The 13,275-nt window shown below is 38.5% G+C and overlaps 1 protein-coding gene across 3 annotated transcripts in view; it reads right to left on the bottom strand.

Moving 5' to 3' along the window:
• Positions 1-13,275, bottom strand: part of CHKA (choline kinase alpha) — a 45,134-nt gene that overhangs the window by 18,454 nt on the left and 13,405 nt on the right. The window contains exons 3-4 of one of the 3 annotated variants that reach the window (XM_059709870.1): positions 2,901-2,930; positions 1,842-1,895 (exon numbers count right to left, since the gene is read on the bottom strand). The exons of 1 other annotated variant lie outside the window; for it this stretch is intronic. In XM_059709870.1, the coding sequence (XP_059565853.1) occupies positions 1,842-1,895; positions 2,901-2,930 (84 nt within the window). The remainder of the gene's footprint in view (positions 1-1,841; positions 1,896-2,900; positions 2,931-13,275) is intronic. One more of the 3 variants, XM_059709871.1, reaches the window with a different exon arrangement.

Genomic DNA, 13,275 nt, shown 5'->3' with positions numbered 1-13,275 from the left:
AAACTGAAACAAACAACAAAAAAACCCCACGTTTCTAATCTAAATGTCCCTTACAGTTTAAAGTTTCAAATTTCATAGATTTAAACCCCACTATTATTTCAGTAATTATTTTTGCACATTGTGTCCACTCAGTGCAAAGGCTTCAGGGAGCTGACTGCAACAGAACACATACGGTCCAGAACCCTCGAGAGTTGAGTCAACCCATTTCCAGAAATGGTGAAGATGGAACGAGACTTAAGAATGTTCCAACCTCTGTAGCATTGCTCTGAACACTGTAAACAAGAAACATCTTTGTTCTTATGTGATGTTACAGCTCAGTATTTATTCACAGTAGGGAGAAAAGGGAATGGTATGTGGAGGGAAGAATCTGGAAAGGAAGAAAATGAAAGAAAACACTTAGTCACAAACAAGACAAATGGGTCGTTAATAAGGCTCACAAGTAATCTTACAATGAGTGCATGGACTACAGGTGGTCTTTTTGTAACCATAAGGTCTCTAGGCACCCTGCTGCTTGCTACTCAAGTGACCACCCAAGGAGAAAATGGTAGTGGACGGTGTGAATTCCTAGCAGGGGCCTGGGTGGAGGATAGGAGCTGTGAACCCTTGGCCTGTAGGAGAAATACAAGGACAAGGTTTGGATCAGGTGGCCTGAGAAGAGAGCGCAGCATGGGAAGAGGCTGTGGACCAAACTGTGGAGCGTCCTGGCAGTTAATGCAATAGGACATGAGCCTAGAAGGAAGGAGAGAAGGAAAAGTAGAAGAAAAGAGACAGATTTTTACTTTGTGTCCCAGCTGCCTTAGGGAAGGACACATTTCAAAATAGGTGAGGGCCCTATTAAATGTTGCTGAGAAGTCAAAGTAATAGAACTGAAAATATACTTTGGACTTAGCTTCATGGAGGTCCTAGTGCTCCGACATGTTCAACTACCAGCAGGCACTAAGGTCTACATATAAAGGGCTCAGAATGGGTGAAAACAGAATGTCCATCACTTCCCACCTGGTGACTTCCCAGTCAGTTCTAGATCCTCGATCAGGGTCTCCAAAGCAGGTGTAGGTACAACAACCCACCAGAGCATGAGGACTAGCAGCACTTTTATCCCTTTATCATCTCACCTCTTTTTGATGTCTGTCTTATTTTAATAACTAGTACACAATTTAGTAATTAGAAAAACGAGTGTATTTATATGTGTACAGATACATACATACATGTGTGCTGTATGTGCACACTTGTGCGCACACACTCCTTACATACAAACTTGGGAGAGTATGCTCAAAAGTTGTTTCCTCCCTGGAGTGTGGAGGTAACTGCTCCAGTCTCCCCACTTCTGAGCTCAAAAGAGAGGACAGGATGACATCAGTGCTCTTGACCTTAAGCTCTTTTGAATTTATACATTTCAGAACGTGGGGTCATTCTAACTCAAATCTTGTAATTGAGGGAGACACCTTTCTACCTGGGTACCTTGCATAAGTAAAAACACTCCTACCTGCCCGGGGAAGAGAGGCCACTGAAACACAACTGGGCAGTGATGACGCGACACAGCAGTGAAATCCAGGAGGCCTCCACCAGAGTATCATGCACAAATGTTACCTCAAACTACCATCTCTTAGGCCCCCAAATGCTCTTCAGGTCACCCAAAAGACACCAAACATGCACTGCCTCAGGAGGAACTGGAAACACCCACTGTCCTCTCAGGCTTACTGAGGTGGCTCCCACACACCAAGAGCCCATCCTCTATGACAGACAGACAACTAGGGTCCTTCAGACACTGCCCCTCCAGAGTGGCCACAGTCGGCTAACACGGTTACACCTCACACAGATGCAGAATGGATTTCATTACTTACTTGAAATTCATTTTCATTCTGAGCTTGTTCGGATCCCTCCTTATTACAGGACCTCTATGAATGAGAAAAAGTAAACACTTCCGGTGAGATGGGGAACAATCAGCAGACGCTAACTTTGCAACCACCAGAACAGCCATGGGTAACAAAACATCACAGATTTTTAAAGAGTGTTTCTCAGTCCACTGATGTCTAAACTGCACCACCAGTGTCCAGCACTAGTACCAACACCGGAAGAAGCGCTTCATTTCTTTACAGGAAAGGGATGTGCTGTTGAGACCAAGCAGCTGTGATTCTCGATCACTCTGGTTACCACCTCACAATTTCATTGCTGGAGGAAAGGCAACAGAGGGCGCTCTTCCAACGAGGCCTTCCATAGACACGTGGTCCAGCTGAGTCTGCCCTATTTAGCCAGGTGGCTCTTTACCTGGAGAAAGGCCTTCTTTCGGCAAGAACAGGGAGCACACACATGCCTGTGCAAGTGTGGTCAGCACAGAACTCACAGTTCAGAAGAAAGCCCTGTGCAGGCAGGTGACCTGGCACAGAAACTGTGCAGATGAGCCTGCCAACTTGGTACTTTCAGACTAACTCTGCTTGTTCCTCTCATTATAAATTTGTCCTCCACCAAGAAGAGGTTTGTGCAAATAAAATCTCTAAACTTATTTCACATATTAACATATAAAGGGATATTTTCACATCACTTTCCGCAATGAAATTGCAAATGACTGGTAACCAGGATTCTAGCAATATGAACAACTAGATCATGAGCCACCATCTTCCACTCTGGCTACGTTCTTTCTTCATGGCCCGGACCGTTTCTTCTCAAAGCAACCCCCACCCCAAGTGCTTTAAAACCTTCCTACTACCTTCTAGCCAGGGCTGGGGAAGCAAGTCAGAAACTTAAGTGTCACGTCAAAAGTCTATACTCAAATATTGCCTCTAAAAATATATTGTTAAAATTAAACTAAAGTCTGCTTATGTCAGACACAGAAGGAAGCCCATAAAGGAAGCTCTTTAAAAAGTTAAGGTAAAAGATTCTTGGACACCCCATGAAAAACATACCTTTCCATTCCACAGCTTTATCAAAAATACCTGTACCAAGGGTAGAAAGTGTGGACAGGAAAAAAATGCCACGTTAAGCAACACCAGCTACTCTAGCACCATTCAAAAAACCTAGTGATTTAAAGCAACAATCCCATCCATCATACACAGAAGCAACATTCCACAGATGTTTTAACATGTTTTGTATAAACAGTATATGTTCTAGCTTACTGAACATAAAACTAAACAAAATAAATATTCATGTGCATGAAGCTATCGGCAAAGACCTGCACTTACATATACTCGATAGTGTATTTACCATACAGTTAAGCACATTTTGTACAAAGTACAGAAAATACAAATGGGATATAAAACGTTTTGTGTAATTTGCATCTCTTTGATGAAAAGGTGGTACAGGTTAAATCCCGTTACAATGAAAATACTATTTCAGAAATACTTTTAGACTTCTGCTGATGGCTAGGTGTACGATGTGATAAATCTTAGGAGGGAGTAATTAGGTAATTAGTAATCATGAAAGCTTTAATCTAATATACTCTCATGATTATGCTGTTACCTTAGACTTGGTCTCCTCTCCCCAGCGGCCTACAAGGTACTTATGAATATGGACTCCATCTTTGATTTACATCTTTCCCAAAAGCACCAAGTAAATCTTGGGTGCTTAAACACTTTTTGGATGGCATGAATAAATGAAGTTTACTCTGGCACCATGAAGTTCAAGGTGGCTAGCTCAAGGTGCAACCCAGGGTGATGAGCTGACAGTTATGGCAAACTCACATCCATGATTCCAGCAGTGGGAACACTGGCTACAGTGTTAATTGGAACATTGAATGGGGCGGAAATGTCCCCAAAACATTATATTCTTTTGCTTTTTCTCCCCAAGGGAAGTTAAGCATAAAAGAAGTTCTATTATCTGATATAGCTGATACTTTGTAGGAAAAGCTTCAAGACAAATAAGGAACTTGGATATCTTACTGAAATTTGTTATAACTGGATTTGACCTGTACATAGTTCTAAATGACTATGGTTATTCCTAGGCTGTTATTACTCAAACTGTATCTTCTTAGAGAGATACAGTTAATGGGTTATTAAGTCAACAGAAGTCCCTTTTCCTTGTCTAATGGTGCTCTCAAAAGCAAGTGACTTCATCCAAAGTTAGAATTGGTTTAGTTCCCAAGGCCATGACTTTTGAACATATTAGCAACCATTAAGTGAAAATAACTTCCCCACCCTGCCCACCCCAGTCCACCCCCAAATGCATGCATTACTTCTGCCATAAGAGCACCATCATGAAGGTAAGATGGACTTCTGCTATAGTCAACCTTCAGTTCTGTTTCCTCAGTACAGAATGCTCAGGTTCCCTCAAACCTGGGAATGAATCCAGGAAACCTCAAAACAAGAAGATATTCATGAAAAGGTGAGAGAAGAGGCCTCCTCCTGAGTTAAGCCAAGAAGAGAGATTCACACTGCCAAAAGGTCAGAGACACTTCTGTCCTAGAAGACAGTAAGTAAAATATATCTTGGAATCTGTAGGATTTTACTTCAGAGGAATAAATTTATATGAAGAAGATATCAAATATATTGTAAAAAATTTAACATGACTTCAAATTTTTTGCCAATCTGCACATTCATAAAAATTAGCCTTCACAGCTATGAAAAAAAAGCTGAAAATTTTTATATTTATTAAAAATTTGAACACTGACTGGTTATTTAATATCAAATAATTACTAAGATTTTTTTAATGTGAACATTATTCTGATCTTTTTAAAAATCACCTTAGATACAGACTGAAACATTCATGGAAGAGATAGTATGGTGTCTGGAATTTCCTTCAGAATAACCCTGGAGAATGAATGTGGGCAAAGAGGAAAGAAGACTGGTCAGAAGGAAAGATATATGTTGGGCACTTGGGTTTCATTACAGTCTTCTGGTCTATTTTTGCTATTTCTGAAATTTTCCATAATAAAAAGTTTATAAAAGAAACAATGAAATTTTAAGACTTAAGAAGTCATAATGCATCAAATAGACACCTAATTCTATGAATATACTAAAAACCACTGAATTGTACACTTTAAATGGGATAAAGATGTTACTACAAAAAAAGAAGACACCCAGCGATAATTAAAAATATACTGCCACTGGCTTCCTTCCTCATTCTTTTCTTCCTATTTTTGTTTTCAGAGAATCTATTCATTATAATCCATGTATTCATTAGACTGTGATGTAGGAAATAAAAGACTAAAATGGTAGCAATAATAATAAAGAGGTATGGTTTACATTTTGCTTTAATGTTACAGAAGATTTTAAAAGCTGAAAGAGATTTTGACTGGCCAAGAATATTTAAATTTAAAACCCAAATTCCTAAAAGTCTAAATTCTAAGATGAGAGGATAAAGGACTGTCACTTTTTTTGGGGGGGGGGGTTGTTTTGTTAAGCCTCACTCGAGGATATTTTTCCATTGATTTTCAGAGAGAGTGGAAGTGAGGGGCAGAGACAGAGAGAGAAAAAAACATCAATGTGAGGGAGACACATTGATTGATTGCCTCCCGCACATGCCCCAACCAGGGCTGGGGATCAAACCTGCAACGGAGGTATGTGCCTTTGACCAGAAATCGAACCCGGACCCTTCAATCCACAGGCTGACACTCTATCCACTGAGCCAAATCAATTAGGGCAGGACTTCCATTTTTTACTTTACATACTTCCATACCTCAAAAAGTGTTTAAAAGTATACGTTACTTTTATAATAAATATATTTGGTTCAAGGTTTCCAATGTTGCTTTTTCTGACAAAATCACATTTAAAAGGCTTTTGAATTTTAAAGACAACCATGAAAAAAGTAAATGTTCATATTACAGGTTATTAGTTTTCAAAATGTTCTATTTAGTGATTTGCGGAGATAAAAATCCATTGGTAATGAAACATCTTTAGGAGCTGGGATAAGAAAATACTTGATTGAATTGTCATATATAATTTTAGTGTCCAAAAAATGTCCTACTTTAAGTTACTTAATGTTTCATAATCTAATCAGTTTATTTCTTTAAATTTGTTTAAGCCATTGAGCAAGACTAGCTCTTATCAGGGGCCAGTTCTTAATAAAAGGTTCCTCTAATGATGAGGGAATCAGCTTTATTACTAGACTACTTTAATACAACCACAACATTTGTGAGACTAAACCAAGCAGCACTTGCTTTTCCCCAGAGTTTGTGTATGTGTGTCTATAAATAAATTAGTCCCAGTGGCATGAAGTGGCATACAGCTATCCAAATGTCATTTGTACTACCTGAAACATTTATCTTCAAAATATCTTTAAAGATCCAATACTGCTGAGCGGCTGGCGGGGCAGGCTGGGAGAAGTGATGAGTCAGCTACAAAGAAGGACATGTCATCAATAGTGTAATAAACCCAAAATGCTACCTAAGAAATCAAATCATCATCAATTATAGATAATGTCATAAGGAGGTAGCCACTATGTTAAATACAATGGTGGCTACAGAGATTTTTTTAGATACAAATAAAAGTGTTTTATAGAAACATGGAGGACATTCTCTTCTTCCCAACAGCTCTTCCCCATCAAAAAATAACTAAATGGACTGTCTCTTTCAAAGACTGTCGCAATATGATAAAGTGGTTGTGGCCTTTAAAAATGCTTTGGACCCCTAGCCGGTTTGGCTCAGTGGTGGATAGAGCATCGGCCTGCAGACTGAAAGGTCCCAGGTTTAATTTCAGTCAAGGGCACATGCCCAGGTTGTGGGCTCGATTCCCAGTAGGGGGGCTTGCAGGAGGCAGCCGATCAATGATTCTCTCTGATGTTTCTCTCTCTCTCTCTCTCTCTCTCCTCTCTGAAATCAATAAAAATATATTTTTTAAAAAGTGCTTTGGAATCCAGAAATGAGTGAATAAGAAAGAATAATCCAAATGTTAGCTAGACTCAGCCTCTAGGGCATCTAAGGTGTGGTCCAGGAAAATCCCCTCTCTCTCCATTGACCTGGGATTACACTTGAGAGCTGAGTCCTGACCCACACCCAGTCTCTCATGTTCACCCTGACAATAACAGTTGTTCGTCCTCTTCTGAATGCTCAGTAACACTGGACCTGGAATGACATGGGCTTCTTTACTGTGCAGCCTGCAGCTCTGAAGACTTCTAAGATTCACCCTGGTTTCTGACCACACTCAATTCTCCAGGAGAGAACAGGTTCTCAGTACAGGGATGGCACCTGTCACCATGCCTATTAATGATGGGACTGGATTCCTCTCTGCTGAGCTGGGGTGGAAAAAGCTTGAGAATCTTAACTCCACAGAAGGTACAGCAGTCATGCAGCTGTTTCTATTACAATTCTGCAGCACGCTTTCTTCTTAATGTTACCATGGACCCTAACCTTACTTCTCCAGGATTTCTAGGAGTTTTTCACTGTAATTATATTTTTGATGTAAATTATTGCTTTTATGGTTTCTTACAGCATTTCCTGAAAATATTTTACAGAACATATTTAAATGTTAGATGACAATGCAATGATTTAAAATAGAGCCTATGTGATTATTTAATGAGCACATATGAATTATGAGAATTTAGACAGACAAGTAAGTTCTAATATTTTGCGGTAGTCTCTAGAGTATCTTCAATTATCCCAAGGAACATTCTTTGGAATTCTGTAAAATTGGGTGACTTGATGAACATCACAGGAGACTAGAACTTCTACAGACTAAGCCAATAAAGATAGGTGAGCAGCTCTTGGTAAAGAAGGCTCCTTTCAGGACCTTCCTAAAATGTATGTCTGACCCAGGGTAATCAGCTGCCCCAGGACTCCTGAGGCATCAGAGGTGAAAGTACCTTCGGCATAAACAGTCCAAGGATTGACTTGGAAGCAACCTGTTTCCAGGGAGAGAGAGTGCCCTGGCCCCTCAGGCCTGTGTATGCTTCCACACCGGATCAGCATTGCTGAGCTTGATAAAGCTACCAGGGACCCACCAAAGGCAGGAAAAAGGATACTAGCTGATCAGACAAGGAAGAAAGTTTGTTTCCAACTCTGACCAAAACCTCAATACAATGCTGGAAGTGATATGAAGGAAGAAGGTTAACACTTCAATTGATTTCTCAGGTTGAGGCCCATAAATTTCTAAAATAACTGAATGTCTGTCATTTTCTACTGAGGAAACAGAAGAAGGGGATCTGATTTACCTAGGACAAAAACAAAGCAAAACCCCTCAAAAAACAAAAAGTGGAATATTCAATATATAATATTCTGACATCTTAATCACTGAACCTCTTTAAACACAGCACAAACTGTAGCTGGTGCTACTTAACAAAAAAGCATTACAACTTTCTTTTTAAAAAGCATTTCTTGAAACCAAGAACTAAAAGAAGGAAATTAAAGCTGTAGAGAATGCTCCGACTTCAGAGGACTCATACTATACCGTGAATCGTGTCTGTCACCTGGAAACCAGAGTGCTCCAGGCACGATCGCATGGACAAGCCTGCAGCAGAGAACACATGCACATACAGCTAAAGTGGTACATTACCCCCAATGCCCTCATGCCACCCAACACAAAGACATTCCTTCCCAAGAGGGGTGGGCTGCGGTCACATCATCGTTCCAGGGGCCAGAAATCTGTGTTGGTTTCATGCTATAAATCTCAAACACAATTTAAGACCAACAAGACAAAGACACTTTGTATATGTCAAAATTAGACACAGTTGTGTGTGGTTTATTTAGTTATCAAAAGAAGGCACCAAAGCAGGTATGGAAGGACTACAGATCGTAATTTGGTGACTATCTTTGTCGAGTTGTAGCTAAAAGAAATACTAGGTGGACCAAATGGGAATACAAAAGTAGAAAAGTTTGATTTCTGAGAGGGAAGTTTGACTACCTTAGATACAGATATAATTACAGCATACTCAAAGTACAGTGGAATTTGTTATTTTAAAGCAGAATAAATAACACAACTTAAACTCATGATAACCTAATATAATGAGAAAAATATATAGAATTCAGAGTATTCAGTTACCAGGGACATGGCTTTCAGTCACTTGGGACAAAGTGGGGCTCTTTATGAAGGGGCCTCAGTCATACTGTCTGCACAGTAAAGGTGACCTTAGTTGCAAAGAGAAATGTCCATTTCTCAGGAGCCAATAGTTTACTAATAACTATCTATGGGCTGTTCTATATTTTATTGTGAGTTAATTTTTAATTAAACTGGGGTTAAGAGGAAACCGGGAAGAGCACATTTTGTTTTCTGCATTCAAAAAAGACCATGTACCAAATTTTAATCTTCTGAATCACTAACACATATCTGCGTTGTGCCTTGATACCTTTAATTGTATTATGGTTAGTACTCAAACAAGCACTAATATTAGCCTTCTATTACTCAAAAAAACAAAACATTTCCCAGACAACACTCTAGAGATCTTTGATGTATATTATAAACATCCATGCCTGTGAGACCGTACAAAAACGGTGAGGCCAAATCTCTCTATTCATGCACAGGAGGGATTGGCTCAACACAGTCACTGTTCTGACAGAGGAAGGGACAAAGCAATCCTCTGAGACTTCCGCCAACTGGCACAGGTTACACTGAATGAACAATACGTACTGACATTTGTGTCTTCCACAAGTCATGATAAATAAGCAAACTGGTTATTTGTAATCAGCCAAACTTGCTTCTTTGAAAAGGCTGCTACTGGACGCTGCAGAGCTCATGTTCCTTCCCAGTATCAGAAAGGAAAAAAATCAAGTTACATTTATAGCTAATTTTATCATGTCAAGCTCTTTTCTAGCAATGACATTTCTTACCACAATGGCAAAAGTTAAACTAGCACTTCTTCTCAGAACTCCTATTAAACCCAAAACAAAACAAAAAACTCCTATTAAACCATCCTACTTTAAGGTAGGGGCAATTTTATAGTTGAATTCAGTTTTCATCGACTACATAGCAAATGTAAATAACCCTCTCCGCATTAAAATTAAAATTAGAGCTAGCCTGTGAAACAGACACTAAATTATATTGACATGTTATATTTTAAGATTACACCAATATTTTTGTTTAATAATTCCCTACAAATAATATTGTACAGCTGTTTTTCAAAGCTGTGTTTCTTTTATTTATATTCTCCAATGGACACATTCTTTCCCTTGTCTAACACAGGACTTTTAATAAGCCCCTTTTAAGGGACACAAATCCTAAATAAGGCCTCCAGGACACAATTAGGAAGTCTGCTTATAGCTCATCTTATATAAAATTAAGGGACAAAAACTGGGCCTTAGACCAATTGGAAGGTTTTACCTTGGCTTTCTGCTACTTAACCCTTAGTGAACTGCACCAAACAGGAGCCATTTCCCTGCCACTATGGAAATAAAGGAAGTTAGACATCTCACAACACCAAGGTAAGGAAAAACAAAAAAGTTGAGAAATATCTCATTATTTCAAACCAAGTCATTTGTAAATGACTATAAATATAAATCAAAGAATTATTTCTATTTAATATTTTATTCTCACAGAGATTAAAAATGTCAAAAGCTTAAAACAAGGAGAAAGGGGGGAAAGGAACACATTAAACTAAACTAGTCTATCATATAATTAAGCAAAACAGCAAAGTATTATGAGAAAATACATATTATGTAGTCATCAATTAAGATATTTAAAGGAAGGAGCTTATTTTAACCCACCTCAAAAGGATGCTACAACTGCATTTATATAGCCGATTTAGGTTATACCAATTATATTTCAATAAATGCACAATCATGTGTAGAGATGTGTCTGCTTTCATCTAACATAAAGTAAAAAAGGCAAGTATAATATTTGCACTGTACTACATTTAACTCTGCCTTCAGCTATGTATCTTAATGCCAATCCTGACAAGTTACTGGCAATTTTGTTGTTTTGGGAACAAAAGTGTCATTGTAGATTGTAAATATCTCTCCTTCCCTTATAGGCCAGATTCAAAGAGTTGATAAGATATCAGAGAATTTTTAACTGAGTTGAAAATATTTGGAAAAGAATTTACTTTCATGGTAAAAACCCTGACAGTGTTGTGAAAGCTCAGCTTTTAAAGCACATGACAAGTGCTGCCTGGCTCGCCTCTTTCTGGTCCTCAGTCTACCTCTCCTTTTCTTCTCTTGCTGTGGTCTTGTCTGGGAGTCCATGCATTTCCCCTCCTAGTGTTGTCAAAAGTAGTCTTAATGTCTAAAAGTCTAACTGGCAAGAGGTGCCCCTGATAAATCCTGAAGAACCTGGGGACCGAAAATATTTAAATTTGAAGCTGTAGGTTTCATAGTTTTCTAGGTTCAAACTTCAATTTCTAAAAAAAAAAAAAAAAAAAAGGATACTTGAACTAAGGACTCAATCGAATAATTATGCTGAAAATAGGTTCCCACCTATGAGGCAAAGAAACAGTTCCCCCCACCCCCCCAAGAAAAATGTGTTTATTGTCTAGTTAAGTAAGTCAATCATGAGACAGTCAACACTGGCTTATTACCCACCCTGTCAGCTACTCGTTTCCTTTTATACCCAACATGCTCCAGCCATAGTTTCCAGCTGTCATCAGTAGATGCAGTTTCAGAAATGGAAACTAAATTTGTCTAATAAAAATATAATCAAGAAACTAGCCCTAACTGGTTTGGCTCAGTGGATAGAGCGTCGGCCTGTGGACTGAAGGATCCCAGGTTCGAATGCCGTCAAGGGCATGTACCTTGGTTGGGGGCACATCCCCAGTAGAGGGTGTGAAGGAGGCAGCTGATAGATGTTTCTCTCTCACTGATGTTTCTAACTCTCTATCCCTCTCCCTTCCTCTCTGTAAAAAATCAATAAAAATATATTAAAAAAAAAAAGAAACTAAATGTAGAGTATCCCCCTACCAATTAGAACTGTATGTAAAATATATTCCATTCTATTAGTTTGGTAAGTGTTAATTCCATGTTAAGTGGCTTCAATTATTCTGCTATTTATTTTCAGAGTTACCCAACAGTCTATTTTTCCCCTTTAAAACAAATAGGAACATAGAATTCTGTTAAATTCTATTTCCAGACATTTCTACTGTACCTAAGTACTTACTATAAGATAATAATTCTAGGCTGCTAAAAAATTTAAAAGGACAACATATAACTACGGAGAGTGAATTTCTGTTAGGGAAAGTCACAGGTGTGTTGTAGCTGGCTCTTACTAAGTGACCTCCCAGGAAGGCAGCCTGTTCTAGAGCTGTGCTGTCTGATGCAGTAGCAACCAGCTGCATGTGACTACTTCCATTTAAATTAATTAACATTAAATACAATTTAAAAGTTCATTTCTTGGCTGTACTTGCCACATTTTAAGCATTAAATCAGCCACATGCAGCTGGTGACCAGCATCCTGGACAACACAGATCCAGAGCATCTGCCTCACCTCCGTCATCACATCTCTGCTCTAGACAGAGCACAGGGCCTGCCGCCTCACTTAGTCTAGCTAGCATCTAGAGGAGTGCGGAATGCATATTTATTTATTTTAATTATTCTTTTTATTGGTTTGGGAGAAAAACAGCACTTTGTTGTTCCACTTATTTATGCATTCATTGGTTGCTTCTTGTATGTGCCCTGACCAGCGATCAAACCCATACCTTGTTGTTTCGGGATGATGCTCCAACCAACTGAGCTAGCCTGCCACGGTCTAGGAGTACACATTTAAAACATTACTATTTAAATTATAAATATAAATGAAAGCCTCATAAATCAGATTTAAACAATAGTCTTCTATTACATGCAATTCTAATAGCTGGTTATTAAAGTGTTTTAAAACTATTGCTTAAATCAAAGCACACAAAGACAAACAGAAATGGGGTTTGTTACAGAATGAAAAAGTCCTCAAATAAAGTGGCTAAGGACTGACTTTATTAAAAGAGCCGAAAGGACATCAATTGGGTATTTCAAAAACTGTGATTTGAAACTGCAACTTGATTAGATTAAAAAAACAAACTGCATGGCAAACACAAAAATCTTTTCTGCTTGTGCATTGTCAGGGTCAAGGTCAGCTGCAATGCAGCTGTATATACCTAACTGTAAATGGCCTCAGATTTCCTCAGCAAAGTGCACACAATCTCACAGCAGACTAACTTGTTTCCAACTCTTTCAGATCCTAACCACTTTCACAGCTTGTCAGGGTCAAGGAAAAATTATCCAGTGAAAAGATTCAGTCAAATTATGACAAATTTTCAATGAATTAACATATAGAGTGCCAATCTTAAGTATTAATATTTCTAAACATAATTGAATTATCATAGACATGGACATAACCTGCTTTTTAGATTGAGCTGAGACAAGTGTTTTAAAAATTAAGTCAGAAAACTATTCTCCATTTTATAAAGATAAAAAATGGGCCCTTCCAAAGAGGATTTAAGTGAGTATCAAAATTC

The sequence above is a fragment of the Myotis daubentonii genome, chromosome 9, assembly GCF_963259705.1.
Source record: "Myotis daubentonii chromosome 9, mMyoDau2.1, whole genome shotgun sequence".
NCBI classification, from domain to species: Eukaryota; Metazoa; Chordata; class Mammalia; order Chiroptera; family Vespertilionidae; genus Myotis; species Myotis daubentonii.
The sequence above is the reverse complement of the archived record's forward strand: the minus strand, read 5'-3'. Positions and strand labels throughout refer to the sequence as shown.